The 11,602-nt window shown below is 47.8% G+C and overlaps 1 protein-coding gene across 1 annotated transcript in view; it reads right to left on the bottom strand.

Moving 5' to 3' along the window:
- Positions 1-1,415: 1,415 nt before the first annotated feature.
- The window catches only part of JPH4 (junctophilin 4), a 31,609-nt gene continuing 21,422 nt past the window's right edge, over positions 1,416-11,602 (bottom strand). The window contains exon 6 of the mRNA XM_039338091.1: positions 1,416-1,627. Within this exon, the coding sequence (XP_039194025.1) occupies positions 1,547-1,627 (81 nt within the window). The 3' untranslated portion in view covers positions 1,416-1,546. The remainder of the gene's footprint in view (positions 1,628-11,602) is intronic.

Genomic DNA, 11,602 nt, shown 5'->3' with positions numbered 1-11,602 from the left:
GGAAAAGGGTGCTTTAAAAATAAATAAATCCATAAATAAAGGCGGAGAATTAAAGATGATGGAAGGAAACTAAGAGAGCGGAACCAAATTGTTGTCGGCACCAATACATTTTCTCCAATTTTCTCTAAAGACCGAAGGGTGTTTTCGATTCAGAGAAAGTGGAATGCAGAAAAAAAGCAACCCACCTTTTTGTGTGTTATCATGGGAAACCATCTCTCTGCCTGTGCAGAAGTCCTCGACTTAATGACCATGCATTTAGCGACTGACAAAAATGACCAGGTCCGCACACTAAACTATCCACCCCTAGGGTCACGTGAACAAGGCCGCTGAAAGTTACAAGGCCTCTGAAAAACGTGACTTAGGACTGAGTCCTCGCACTTACGACCATCCCGAAGGTCACGTGAAGCAAATTCGGGCGCTTCGCCACCAGCATGCATTTACGATGGTGGCAGCGTCCCGGGATCACCTGTTTACCATTTGCGACCTTCCCAGCCGGCTTCCGACATGGAATGTCAATGGGAGGGGAAAAGCCGGATTCGCTTAACAACTGCGTGATTCACTTAACGACTGCAGCAAAGATGGTCGTGAAAATTAGGCGTGGCTCCCTTATTACAAAACGCCACAGAAATGCTGATCCTGCATTCCTAAGGCCGGAGGGAAGAATCCCAAACTGACAACTTCGATTTGCAGGAATTGTGTGTGTGTGTGTGTGTGTGTGTGTGTGTAACTTGGTAACAAGCAGACCGGAGACCAAATTTGGAGGTTCTTTCTAATCCAGAGGTTTTCAAACTTGGCCCTTTGATGACTTGTGGACTTCAACTCCCAGAATTCCTCAGCCAGCCACACTGGCTGAGGAATTCTGGGAGTTGAAGTCCACAAGTCATCAAAGGGCCAGGTTTGAAGACCCCAGCTGGTGGACTTCAACTCCCAGAATTCCTCAACTAGGCACGCTGGCTGAGGAATTCTGGGAGTTGAAGTCCACAAGTCATCAAAGACCCCTGCTGTAATCCAACCATCTTAATATTTAATTCTCCGTATTTGGGGGGGGGGAATTCTCCTCCGACTTTGGCTCAATTTTTTTTTTTAAACTCCGGTGCCTTTTTTGTTGTTGTTGTTTTAATGAATTGAACCATTTGGTGGCCAACGGTTCCAACAATGAAGGGGAAAAAGAGGGCTGGATGAAAACAAACAAAAATATATGAATGAACGAAGCAGGAAAAAAAGAAGATGCTCGTTATTTTGGGGGTGTGGGGGGGGGGTGACAGGAGCATAGAGGAGGGAACTCCATGAAAATCGCCAGTAGAAAGAGAGCCCTTTATATGTAAACGATCTAGAAAGTTTATAGTTAAGAGGCAGCTGGAGTCCCAGCTGGGGTGAGTAAAGACATATGAAAAAAGACGTAGGTGGGTGGGGGGGAAGCGGTTGGGGGGGGGTGGGAGAAGAGAGCCAGAGATCAGAGTTTGTTATCAAACTTCTTTGGGGGGAGGGAAGAGGAGGAGGAGAAAATGGGGGTCATTGGGGTTCCTCCAGCCTCCATCATCCCATCTCAAGCCAGGAGGAGGGAGAACAGATAAGCCAAACTCACGTCCACTAACAGGACAGCCGCCACCACCAGCAAATGAGACCCCTGCAAGAAAAGAGAAGTAGAGAGAGAGAAAAAAATCAGAATTAGATTCCAGCCAGGAGGGGTGGAAATTAGATGGAGATGTTGCAACGGCCCACGAGGCTCGGATCATGCCGGAATAACAGAATTAGAAGGGACCTTGGAGGTCATCTAGTCCAGGGCTTTTCAACCAGTGGTACGGGTACTACCTGTGGTACATCAGCACCTGGCAGGTGGGACGCGACCATCCTAGAAAAGTGGCAGCAGGAGAGGGGAACGAGCTGAACCGGTGGCAGCACCGCACAAGCCTGAGCGAGAGACGGCTGGAGCTGCAGGGCTGTCAGGGCTCAGCGGAAGCGCCAGGATCAGTGCTTCTTCGGGGCTGTCAGGGCTCAATGGAAGCGCCAGGATCAGCGCCAGGCTCCAGCTGGAGCTTCTGCTGAGCCCTGAAGAAGCACCAATCAGTTGGAAAACAGTGCTGATCCTGGTGCTTCTGCTGAGCCCTTAAGAAGCACCAATCAGCTGGAATGTTGCAGCATCTCCAGGGTCTTGTGATTGACATTCAGATGCTTGGCAATCGATTCATATTTATGACGGTCACAGTGTCCCAGGGTCATGGGAAGGGACCAAAACCTGCTGCAACCACCCAGCAGACGGGGGGGGGAATAAAAACCAAACACCCCCCACCCCACCCCCGCTGCCAATCCTCAACAGAAATGCTCACAACAATGAAAACCTCGGACAGGAGGAAGAGCGCCGCCGGGCAGACAGGCAGGTGTCTTGCTCGGCTGTGGCTTGGGAGGGGGGCACTTTTTTCAGTGCCACTGTAACTTCGAACAGTCACTAAGCGAACTGTTGTAAGTCGAGGACTACCTGTACTTTATCGCTTTTTTCCTTTTTTTTTTTTTGGTCATCAAGTTTTTGACACCTTGCTAGGCGACTGGGGGTACTCGGATGTTGCCATATCCTAAAAGTGGTACAATGGGTGAAAAGGTAGAAAAGCCCTGTTCTAGTCCAAACCCCTGATCAGGCAGGAGACCCTATGCCCTTTCTGACAAATGGCTGTCCAGTCTCTTCTTAAAAACTTGCACTGGTTAATTGTCCTCACTGTGAGGAAGTTTCTCCTTAGTTCCAGGTTGCTTCTCTCCTTGGTTAGTTTCCATCCGTTGCTCCTTGTTCTGCCCTGGGAAAATAGGTGGAACCCCCCCCCCTTCTTTGTGGCAGCCCCTCAAATACTGGAATTCTGCTATCATGTGTCCCCCCCCAAACTCCTTTTTTTGTCTAGACTGGCCAAACCCAATTCCAGCAACCGTTTTTCGTATGTTTTGGCCTCCGGCTCCTTAATCGTCTTTCTTGCCCTTCTCCGCATGCATCAAGGATGTCCTTAGGCCAGTGGTTCTCAATTTGTGGGTCGGGACCCCATTTGGGGTCGAACGACCATTTCACGGGTCGCCAAACAACGCAGTCCGCCATTTTTCCCCCCCTTTTCCTTAGCTGTGCTCCTCCCTTTTATTCTATTGGCTTTTGAAAGCCAATAGAATAGACTCTCTTGAATAGAGTCTAAATCTATTGGCTTTCAAAAGCCAATAGGAATTGTCCAGGCTGTCTCTGCCCTGCTGAGCCCACCAAGAGTCCCATTCTGCAAACGGTGCTGCACCAGTTGAGTAGTCCTCGACTTACGACCGGTTGAGTAGTCCTCGACTTACGACCGGTTGGGGGTCGCGGCATTAAAAAGGTTGAGAACCACTGATTTAGCATCTTAAAAGACGATACAGATAGTCCTCCGTTTCCGTTTCACGACTGCTCGGAGTTACAACAGCTTTGAAAAGAGCGATTTATGACCTTTTTTTTCAAGCACAGGACCCCCCCCCGGGGTCACGTGATCAAAATTCAGGCAGTTGGCAACTGACTCGCCTAACAACCATCTCGCTTAGCCACGGGAAATTTTGGGCTCCCTTGTGGTCATGAGTCGAGGGCAACCTGAATAAGTACTTTTAACATGCCGGTCTGGGCCTCTCTTTCAACTTTTAAGAAAACCTATTTTTCTCTCCCTAGCCAAAGGCCTTTCCCGCTGCTTCCGCTTGCTTCTTCAGCAGCCATATAATAGGGAGCTGTTTTGGAAATCCTCAAATACACTTCTAGCTTTTCAGAAAGAGACAAACCCAGGCAAGGAAAGAGTCACGAAACCCATAAATTGGTCCCTTGGGGGAAGGGTCTCCTGCTTGAGGAGGGGGTTGGACTAGAAGACCTCCAAGGTCCCTTCCAGCTTTATTCTGAGTATTATAAGAAAGAAAGAAAGAAAGAAAGAAAGAAAGAAAGAAAGAAAGAAAGAAGAGAAAAAAGATAAGAAAGAAAAAGAGAAAGAAAGAAAGAAAGAAAGAAAGAAAAAGAAAGAAAAAGAAAGAAAGAAAGAAAGAAAGAAAGAAAGAAAGAAAGAAAAAAGCAGGAAGGAAGGAGGAAGGAAGGGGATGAAGAAAGAAGAGAAAAAGATAAAAGATAAGAAAGAAAGAAAGAAAGAAAGAAAGAAAGAAAGGGATGAAAGAAAAAAGAGAAAAAGAAAAAAGATAAGAAAGAAAGAAAAAGAAAGAAAGAAAAACAGGAAGGAAGGAAGAAAGAAAGAGGATGAAGAAAGAAAGAAGAGAAAAAAAGAAGAAAGAAAGAAAAAGAAAGAAAGAAGCAGGAAGGAAGGAAGCAGGAAGGAAGGAAGGAACGAAAGAAAGAGGATGAAGAAAGAAAAAAGAGAAAAAGAAAGAAAAAGAAAGAAGGAAGGAAAGAAAGAAAAAGAAAAAAGAAAGAAAGATGAAGAAAGAAAGAAGAGAAAAAGAAAGGAAGGAAGGAAGGAAAGAAAGAAAAAGAAAGAAAGAAAGAAAGAAAGAAAGAAAGAAAGAAAGAAAGAGATGAAGAAAGGAAGAAGAGAAAAAAGATAAGAAAGAAAGAAAAAGAAAGAAAGAAAGAAAAAGAAAGAAAGAAGCAGGAAGGAAGGAAGAAAGAAGGAAGGAAGGAAGCAGGAAGGAAGGAAGGAACGAAAGAAAGAGGATGAAGAAAGAAAAAAGAGAAAAAGAAAGAAAAAGAAAGAAGGAAGGAAGGAAAGAAAGAAAAAGAAAAAAGAAAGAAAGATGAAGAAAAAAAGAAGAGAAAAAGAAAGGAAGGAAGGAAGGAAAGAAAGAAAGAAAAAGAAAGAAAGAAAGAAAGAGATGAAGAAAGGAAGAAGAGAAAAAAGATAAGAAAGAAAGAAAAAGAAAGAAAGAAAGAAAAAGAAAGAAAGAAGCAGGAAGGAAAGAAGAAAGAAGGAAGGAAGGAAGCAGGAAGGAAGGAAGGAACGAAAGAAAGAGGATGAAGAAAGAAAGAAGAGAAGAAGAAAGAGAAAGAAGGAAGGAAGGAAAGAAAAAGAAAGGAAGGAAGGAAGGAAGGAAGGAAGGAAGGAAGGAAGGAAGGAAGGAAGGAAGGACCTGGAATTAAGGAGAAATTTCTTGACAGTGAGAACAAGTAACCAGTGGAACAACTTGCCACCAGAAGTTGTGGGTGCTCCAACACTGGAGCTTTTTCGGAATCAGTGTTCAAATTTCACAAGCCATGCCTGTCTTTTATGCTTTGATCATTTCCTTACTGACCTACACCTGTGTGAACGTATTTATCATTTGTTTCTTTACCCTATAAAAAGGCTTCGTCCTCAGCTTAATAAAAAAGCTCTTTTGCTTTGCCTGAATTACTGGACGGTTCACATTTTCAGGAGGCACCGGGGGAGCCTCAGCCTTGAGGGAACAAGGCTTCATGCCTGGGAAGGAAGGAAGGAAGGAAGGAAGGAAGGAAGGAAGGAAGGAAGGAAGGAAGGAGAAACAGATGAGAAAAGAAAGGGAAGGAAAGAAAGTAAAGAAGGGAAGGAAGGAAGGAGGGTGGGAAGGAGGAAGGGAGGGAGGATGGAATGAAAGGAAGGAAGGAAGAAGATAGGAGAGAAGGAAGGGAAGGAAGGAAGGAGAAAGAGATGAGAAAAGAAGGTGAAGGAAAGAAAGTAAAGAAGGGAAAGAGGGAAGGAGGAAGGGAGGAGGGAATGAAAGGAAGGAAGAGAGGGAGGGAGGGAGGGAGGGAGGGAGGGAGGAGAAAGACATGAGAAGGAAGAACAGGAAGAAAGAGAAGGGAAGGAGGGAGGGAGGGAGGAAGGGAGGAAGGAAGGACGGAAGGAAGGAAGGAAGAAGATAGGAGAGAAGGAAGGGAAGGAAGGAAGGAGAAAGAGATGAGAAAAGAAGGTGAAGGAAAGAAAGTAAAGAAGGGAAGGAGGAAGGGAGGGAGGATGGAATGAAAGGAAGGGAGGGAGGGAGGGAGGGAGGAGAAAGACATGAGAGAAGGAAGAAATGGAGGAAGGAAGGAAGGAAGGAAGGAAGGAAGGAAGGAAGGAAGGAAGGAAGGAAGGAAGGGGAGGCAGAGCTGAGCTGGAGAAGGAACGGGGAAAACAAAGTTGGAAGGGACCTTGGAGGTCTTCTAGTCCAGCCCCCCACTCAAGCCAGAGACCCCGTACCATTTCAGACAAATGGCTGTCCAATCTCTTCTTAAGGAGGAGGAGGAATAATGACAGAATAGGGACCTTGAAGGTCTTCTAGACCAACCCCCTGTAAAGCAGGAGACCCTGTACTCCAATCTCTTCTTAAAATGAGGTGGAGGAGGAGGAAGAGGAGGAAGACGAACAGAATAACAAGAGTTGGGAGGGACCTTGGAGGTCTTCTAGTAGTTCAACACCCTGCTCCAGACAAAAAGGGGGGGGAGGAGGACCTCCCCCCCAAACACACCGCCCCCTTGCAGAGCGTGCTACTCCTGTCCTTTTCAAGCGTGCAGGCTGTACTATTGTCCAACGGTGGAAAATTCTCCCTGAGCCAGCATTTTGCCTCGCTTACGTGCGGGCCCCAGCCGATGGGGCGGGCAGACGGATAAAATATGGGATACAGAGGCAAGGAGGAGGAGGGGGAGGAGGAGGAGGGGGGGACATTTCCCTCCCCCTCCCCCCTAAACACCCAGGTCTACTCAGCGCCCATGTGGCACTTGGCAGCCACAGCCCTGTGGATAATGTTGTCCTTGGCACATCCACCCAGCGAGCGTGCCTAGATTCTACATTGGCCTACATTGATCCCGATGCTCTCCTGCTGCCCCCCCCCCGAATCCCGACTGCGAGTCCCCCCCCCCTTGAGAGCAGAACTGCTGGATTATTGATGACCTGCAGTTCTGCTGCCCTCCCCCCCCCCGCAGCCCTTCCCAGCACCCCCCCCACTGCGGTTCTGTTGACCGATCAACTGGCAGGGCCGGCCTGATGCTGCAGTGAAGGAGGCGGGACCAACAAGGATGCTGTTGCTGGAGAGAGAGACACAGAGAGGATGCGGTTGCCTAGCAACGGGAGGAAGGCGGCTAGCCAATCCCCTGTGGAGGCTAGGGGTTCGGTTTCTTCTCAACCCCCCCCTCCCTCCCTCCCTCCATCCATCCATCCTGCCTGCTTCCTATTCCCAGCTGTATTCCAGCACCAGAAAGAAAGGGAGGGCGGATTAAAATATATATTTTTAAAAAATGAAAATAAAACATGGGGTGGTTTGGGGGGGGGGAAAGGGGGGAGGAAGGAGGAAGGGCAGGCATTGTGAAAAAAAACCTGGGGATTGGTGGTGGTAGTAAAGGGGTGTTTTACGGGGGGGGGGCACTGAGATACGCCACCTTTCCAGGAAGAGGGACAAACCGTGATTTGTTTGCCATCAGGCTGGGATATGCTTGCAAATCCAATTTGGGGGGGGGTCGTCTTATGAACTGGCTGGAGAGAATTGGGGGAGGTTTAGAAAAAGGGTTTGGGGGTTCTCCCCTCCCCGGTTGTGTAAACCCGTGGGAGGGGGGGTGTTAGTCCAGAATGCAGGAGGGTGGGGGGGGCGGGGTGGGGGGGCGCCCTATGGAAAAAGCAGACAATTTTATGGGGAGTTGTTGCAGATTGCAACAAATGGTGTGCATCGCACAAAAACTGGAGTGAGATGCTTCGGGCTGCGAGGATTGTGTTAGCGGAGTGGAGGGGGGGCTATATTCTCTTGGGGGGGGGCAATGATGGCTGGGGGAGGTTTTGCAAAACCTACAGCTTTTTTTCCGACCAATCCCAATTGCAGGTTCAGCCGAAAAACGGGCTGCTCATGGGAAGTCCTCAGCTTAGCGACCGCAACTGGAATGGAAAAATTAGCCGTTCACGAAGCGGGACGCCACGTGATCGCCCTCCGCGGCTTTCTCTGCCCGCTCCCATATTGATTCGGCTTGTCGGAAGCCGGCTTTGGAAGGTCATAACGGGCGAGGACTTGGCCCCAGAGGACGTGGCTGCCCCTGTTGTTAAATATGTGTGTGGCCAAGTGGGCAAATCACAATCGCACCATGGGGGGGGGTGCCTGTGTCCTGGTTGTGAGAGCGACTGTGTCACAAGCCACAAGTCGCTTTTTTCAGGGGCCCTCGTAACTTTACGAGTACAGGCTGTTCCTCGACTTACGACTGCAATTTCTGCGATGGTTGAGTGCATTTTGCCCCGTTTTACGACCTCCCCTGCCTCTGTTGTTAAGTGAATCGCGGCAGTTGCAAACTAGTAACCCGGTCGCTAAGCGAATCCGGCTTCCCCATTGACTTTGCTTGTCGGAAGGTCGCAAAAGGGGGATCACGTGACACTCCCCCCCCCCAGGGATGCTGCGACCGTCACAAGTACGAATCGGTTGCCAAGCGTCTTGAATTTTGATCACGTGATCCCCGGGGATGTTGCCAAGACCGTAACCATGAAAAACGGGCCCACATCACATTCTTTTCTGTGCCGTTTGAACAGCTGCTAAGCGAGCTGTCGTAAAACGAGGACTACGAATAGTTTGTAAGTTGAGGACAACCTGTAGTTTCCACTCATGTTTAGGGGGGGGGGGGGAAACCATGGTTGGCACAATTTTGAACTGGATTGTAAAACCAATCTGGATTATTTGGCAACTTTCCACCTCTGTAGATCCGGCAAACTCAGAAAAGGGGTTACTACGCTGAGCAGATTGAGGGCGACGTGGGGCATACAGGGAGTCCTCGACTTACGACCACAGTTGATCCCCAAATTTATGTTGCTATGTGAGAAATTTAGGAAGTGAGTTTTGCCCCCGTTTTGCTCCTTTCCTCACTACGTTTGTTAAGTGGATTGCTGCTGTTGTGAAATTACTAACACGGTTGTTAAGTGAATCCGGCTTCCTCCGTTGACTTTGCTCGTACGACGGACGCAAAAGGGAATCACGTGACACACACCCCCAGGACGCTGCAACAAGCGTCATCAATGTGAGTCAGTTATTAAGCGTCTGAATGTAAATCACGTGATGGTGAGAAGGCTGCAACGGGATGTGCGAAAAACGCTCATCGGTCCCTCTTTTCACTGTAACTCCAAACGGTCACTAAGCGAAGCACCGTAAGCTGGGGACAAACTGTGTTTTCTTATTTGTCTTAAAAATAATAATAAGGAAAAAAAAAAAACACCTTTCCAAAGTCCGAGCAAGCCTTGAATTTCCCCTGTCTGTGGAGATTCTCAATCACCCCGTTGTGATTGTCCCAAAGATGCTTTTTATTTTTCCAAAGACAACAGGGCTTTTTTAATGTTTTTTTTGTTTGAAAACGTTTCGCTTCCCCTCCAAGAAGCTTCCTCGGTTCAGTTCTAGGAGAGAAGCGAAATGTTTTCAAGGAAAAAAAAACCCAGGAAAGTCCAATGGCCATTGGGAAAAAAAAAAAAAAAGCACCTTTGGGACTTGAACATTCCAGCTTCACCCATTATTGTCCATGGAGTTGTGGCTGCCATTTTGAATGTTTTTTTTTTAATGCCCGCCCTCAACCTCCTTAATTTGCTTCAAAAATTGCCGAACCTTGGAGTGAAAGAAAGATTCAAACTCATTGAACATCTTACTGCTGTAAAGCACAATTTACACATCTCACTATACCGGGGTAGGCAACCTTGGCTCTTTTATGACTTGTGGACTTCAACTCCCAGAATTCCTGAGCCAGCATGCCTGGCTGAGGAATTCTGGGAGTTGAAGTCCACAAGCAGGGGTCTTCAAACTTGGCCCTTTTATGACTCGTGGACTTCAACTCCCAGAATTCCTGAGCCAGCCATGCTGAGGGGAAAGGGAGAGGTTTCCAAGCTGAGCCAGGCTGGCTCAGGAATTCTGGGAGTTGAAGTCCACGAGTCATGAAAGGGCCAAAATTTCCCTCATGCTGGCTTAGGAATTCTGGGAGTTGAAGTCCACAAGTCATAAAAAAGCCAAGGTTGCCTACCCCTGCCCTATACCATGGTTAGGTTTCACCCGTAATTCTAAGCCACAAACCGTGCTTTACAAGTTACAAAGAAGGCAGGTTAGGTCCTACACAAAACCCACAACTCAGCAAAACAGGTTGTGGTTTAACAAGGGATGAAGCATGACTTCTATTATATTAGAAATAATTTTGCTGTCTTTAAACAATGGATAAACCACACCACGCCACTAGCTGTGATTTGCTATTGCGGTTTACTGAATAAACGGCCATTGGCCGATTCCTCACAACACTAAGACACATGTCAGTAAACCCCTTACTGGCTGAAGCACCTTCTGTGGGCCCAGACAAAACTCCCTGTGCTTTTAACACTGATCTGACAGGCAGAAATCCAACTGGTTCAGTTTCCCACAGTATTTGGGGTTCACCTCTTAGAAGCCACCTCCAATCTCAGTTTTCACCAAAGGTATAAAACACGGAAACCATTTTATGCAAAAGCCAAGTTGGTGTGGACGGTGTTTTGCGTGTTCGCCCGAGATGGGACTTCAGTGCCCATCATCCCTGGCCAGGAGGGACGGGAGTTAGCCCAACATATTAAGACGACAGTAGATAGTCATTTACAGAATTTCCCTAAACCCAAACTTTCTTCCCATGTAGGGATGAAACTCCCAAGAATGCTTGCTACCTATCGGAACATTCAAGAGCTCACTTAGCAGAAGAACCAAGTCGGAAGGGACCTTGGAGGTCATCTAGTCCAACTGTCTGCTCAGGCAGGAGACCCTATCTCATTCCAGACAAATGGTCGTCCAAGCTCTTCTTAAAAGTGGTGGAGCACCCACAACTCCAGAAGACAAGTCGTTCCACTGGTTGATTGTTCTCACTGTTAGGAAATTTCTCCTTAATTCCAGGTTGCTTCTCTCCTTGAGTGGTTTCCATCTACTTGGATCTCTTTCCCTGTCGTGGGAATGGGACATGGGAGAGAACCTGAAAACGGGTCAAAGGTTTTGCTCTCTTGACGGGGTGTGTCCAGGAACAGGTCAAAAAAAAAAATACTCAAGAGGGTGGCCACCACCATATGGTGGCCACCACTATATATGATCAACGCAGAATCTCATGATGGTGGACCAGTGTTGACTTTGTTGGCCACTCCTGCAGCCACTTTTGCCTCCAGCATCCTTAGATCTTCTCCCTTTCCTTGGATGACATCCAGGACCACCATCTTCTGCTCTGAAGATGATGGTCTTGGACATTTAGCTCATATCTAGGGCCGTCGGGCATGGTGCTTTTTAGGGCTAAATGGGAGTCACATGCCTAAACTCGCCAATGCTGTCAGAAACCGCACTCAAGCTCAGCTCTAATGTCCATCTAAGGCAGTGGTTCTCAACCTGTGGGTCGGGACCCCATTTGGGGTCGAACGACCATTTCACGGGGGTCGCCAAACAACGCAGTCCGCCATTTTTCCCCCCCTTTTCCTTAGCTGTGCTACTCCCTTTTAGTCTATTGGCTTTTGAAAGCCAATAGAATAGACTCTCTTGAATAGAGTCTAATTCTATTGGCTTTCAAAAGCCAATAGGAATTGTCCAGGCTGTCTCTGCCCTGCTGAGCCCGCCAAAAGTCCCCTTCTGCAAACGGTGCTGCACCAGTTGAGTGGTCCTCGACTTACGACCGGTTGAGTAGTCCTCGACTTACGACCGGTTGGGGGTCGCGGCATTAAAAAGGTTGAGAACCACTGCTCTAAGGTGT

Source organism: Crotalus tigris, unplaced genomic scaffold, assembly GCF_016545835.1.
Source record: "Crotalus tigris isolate CLP2741 ecotype Arizona unplaced genomic scaffold, ASM1654583v1 scf7180000017690.20705106771:4171800, whole genome shotgun sequence".
Lineage (NCBI taxonomy): Eukaryota > Metazoa > Chordata > Lepidosauria > Squamata > Viperidae > Crotalus > Crotalus tigris.
Note: the sequence above shows the minus strand (reverse complement) of the source record. Positions and strands in the feature narration are given on the sequence as shown.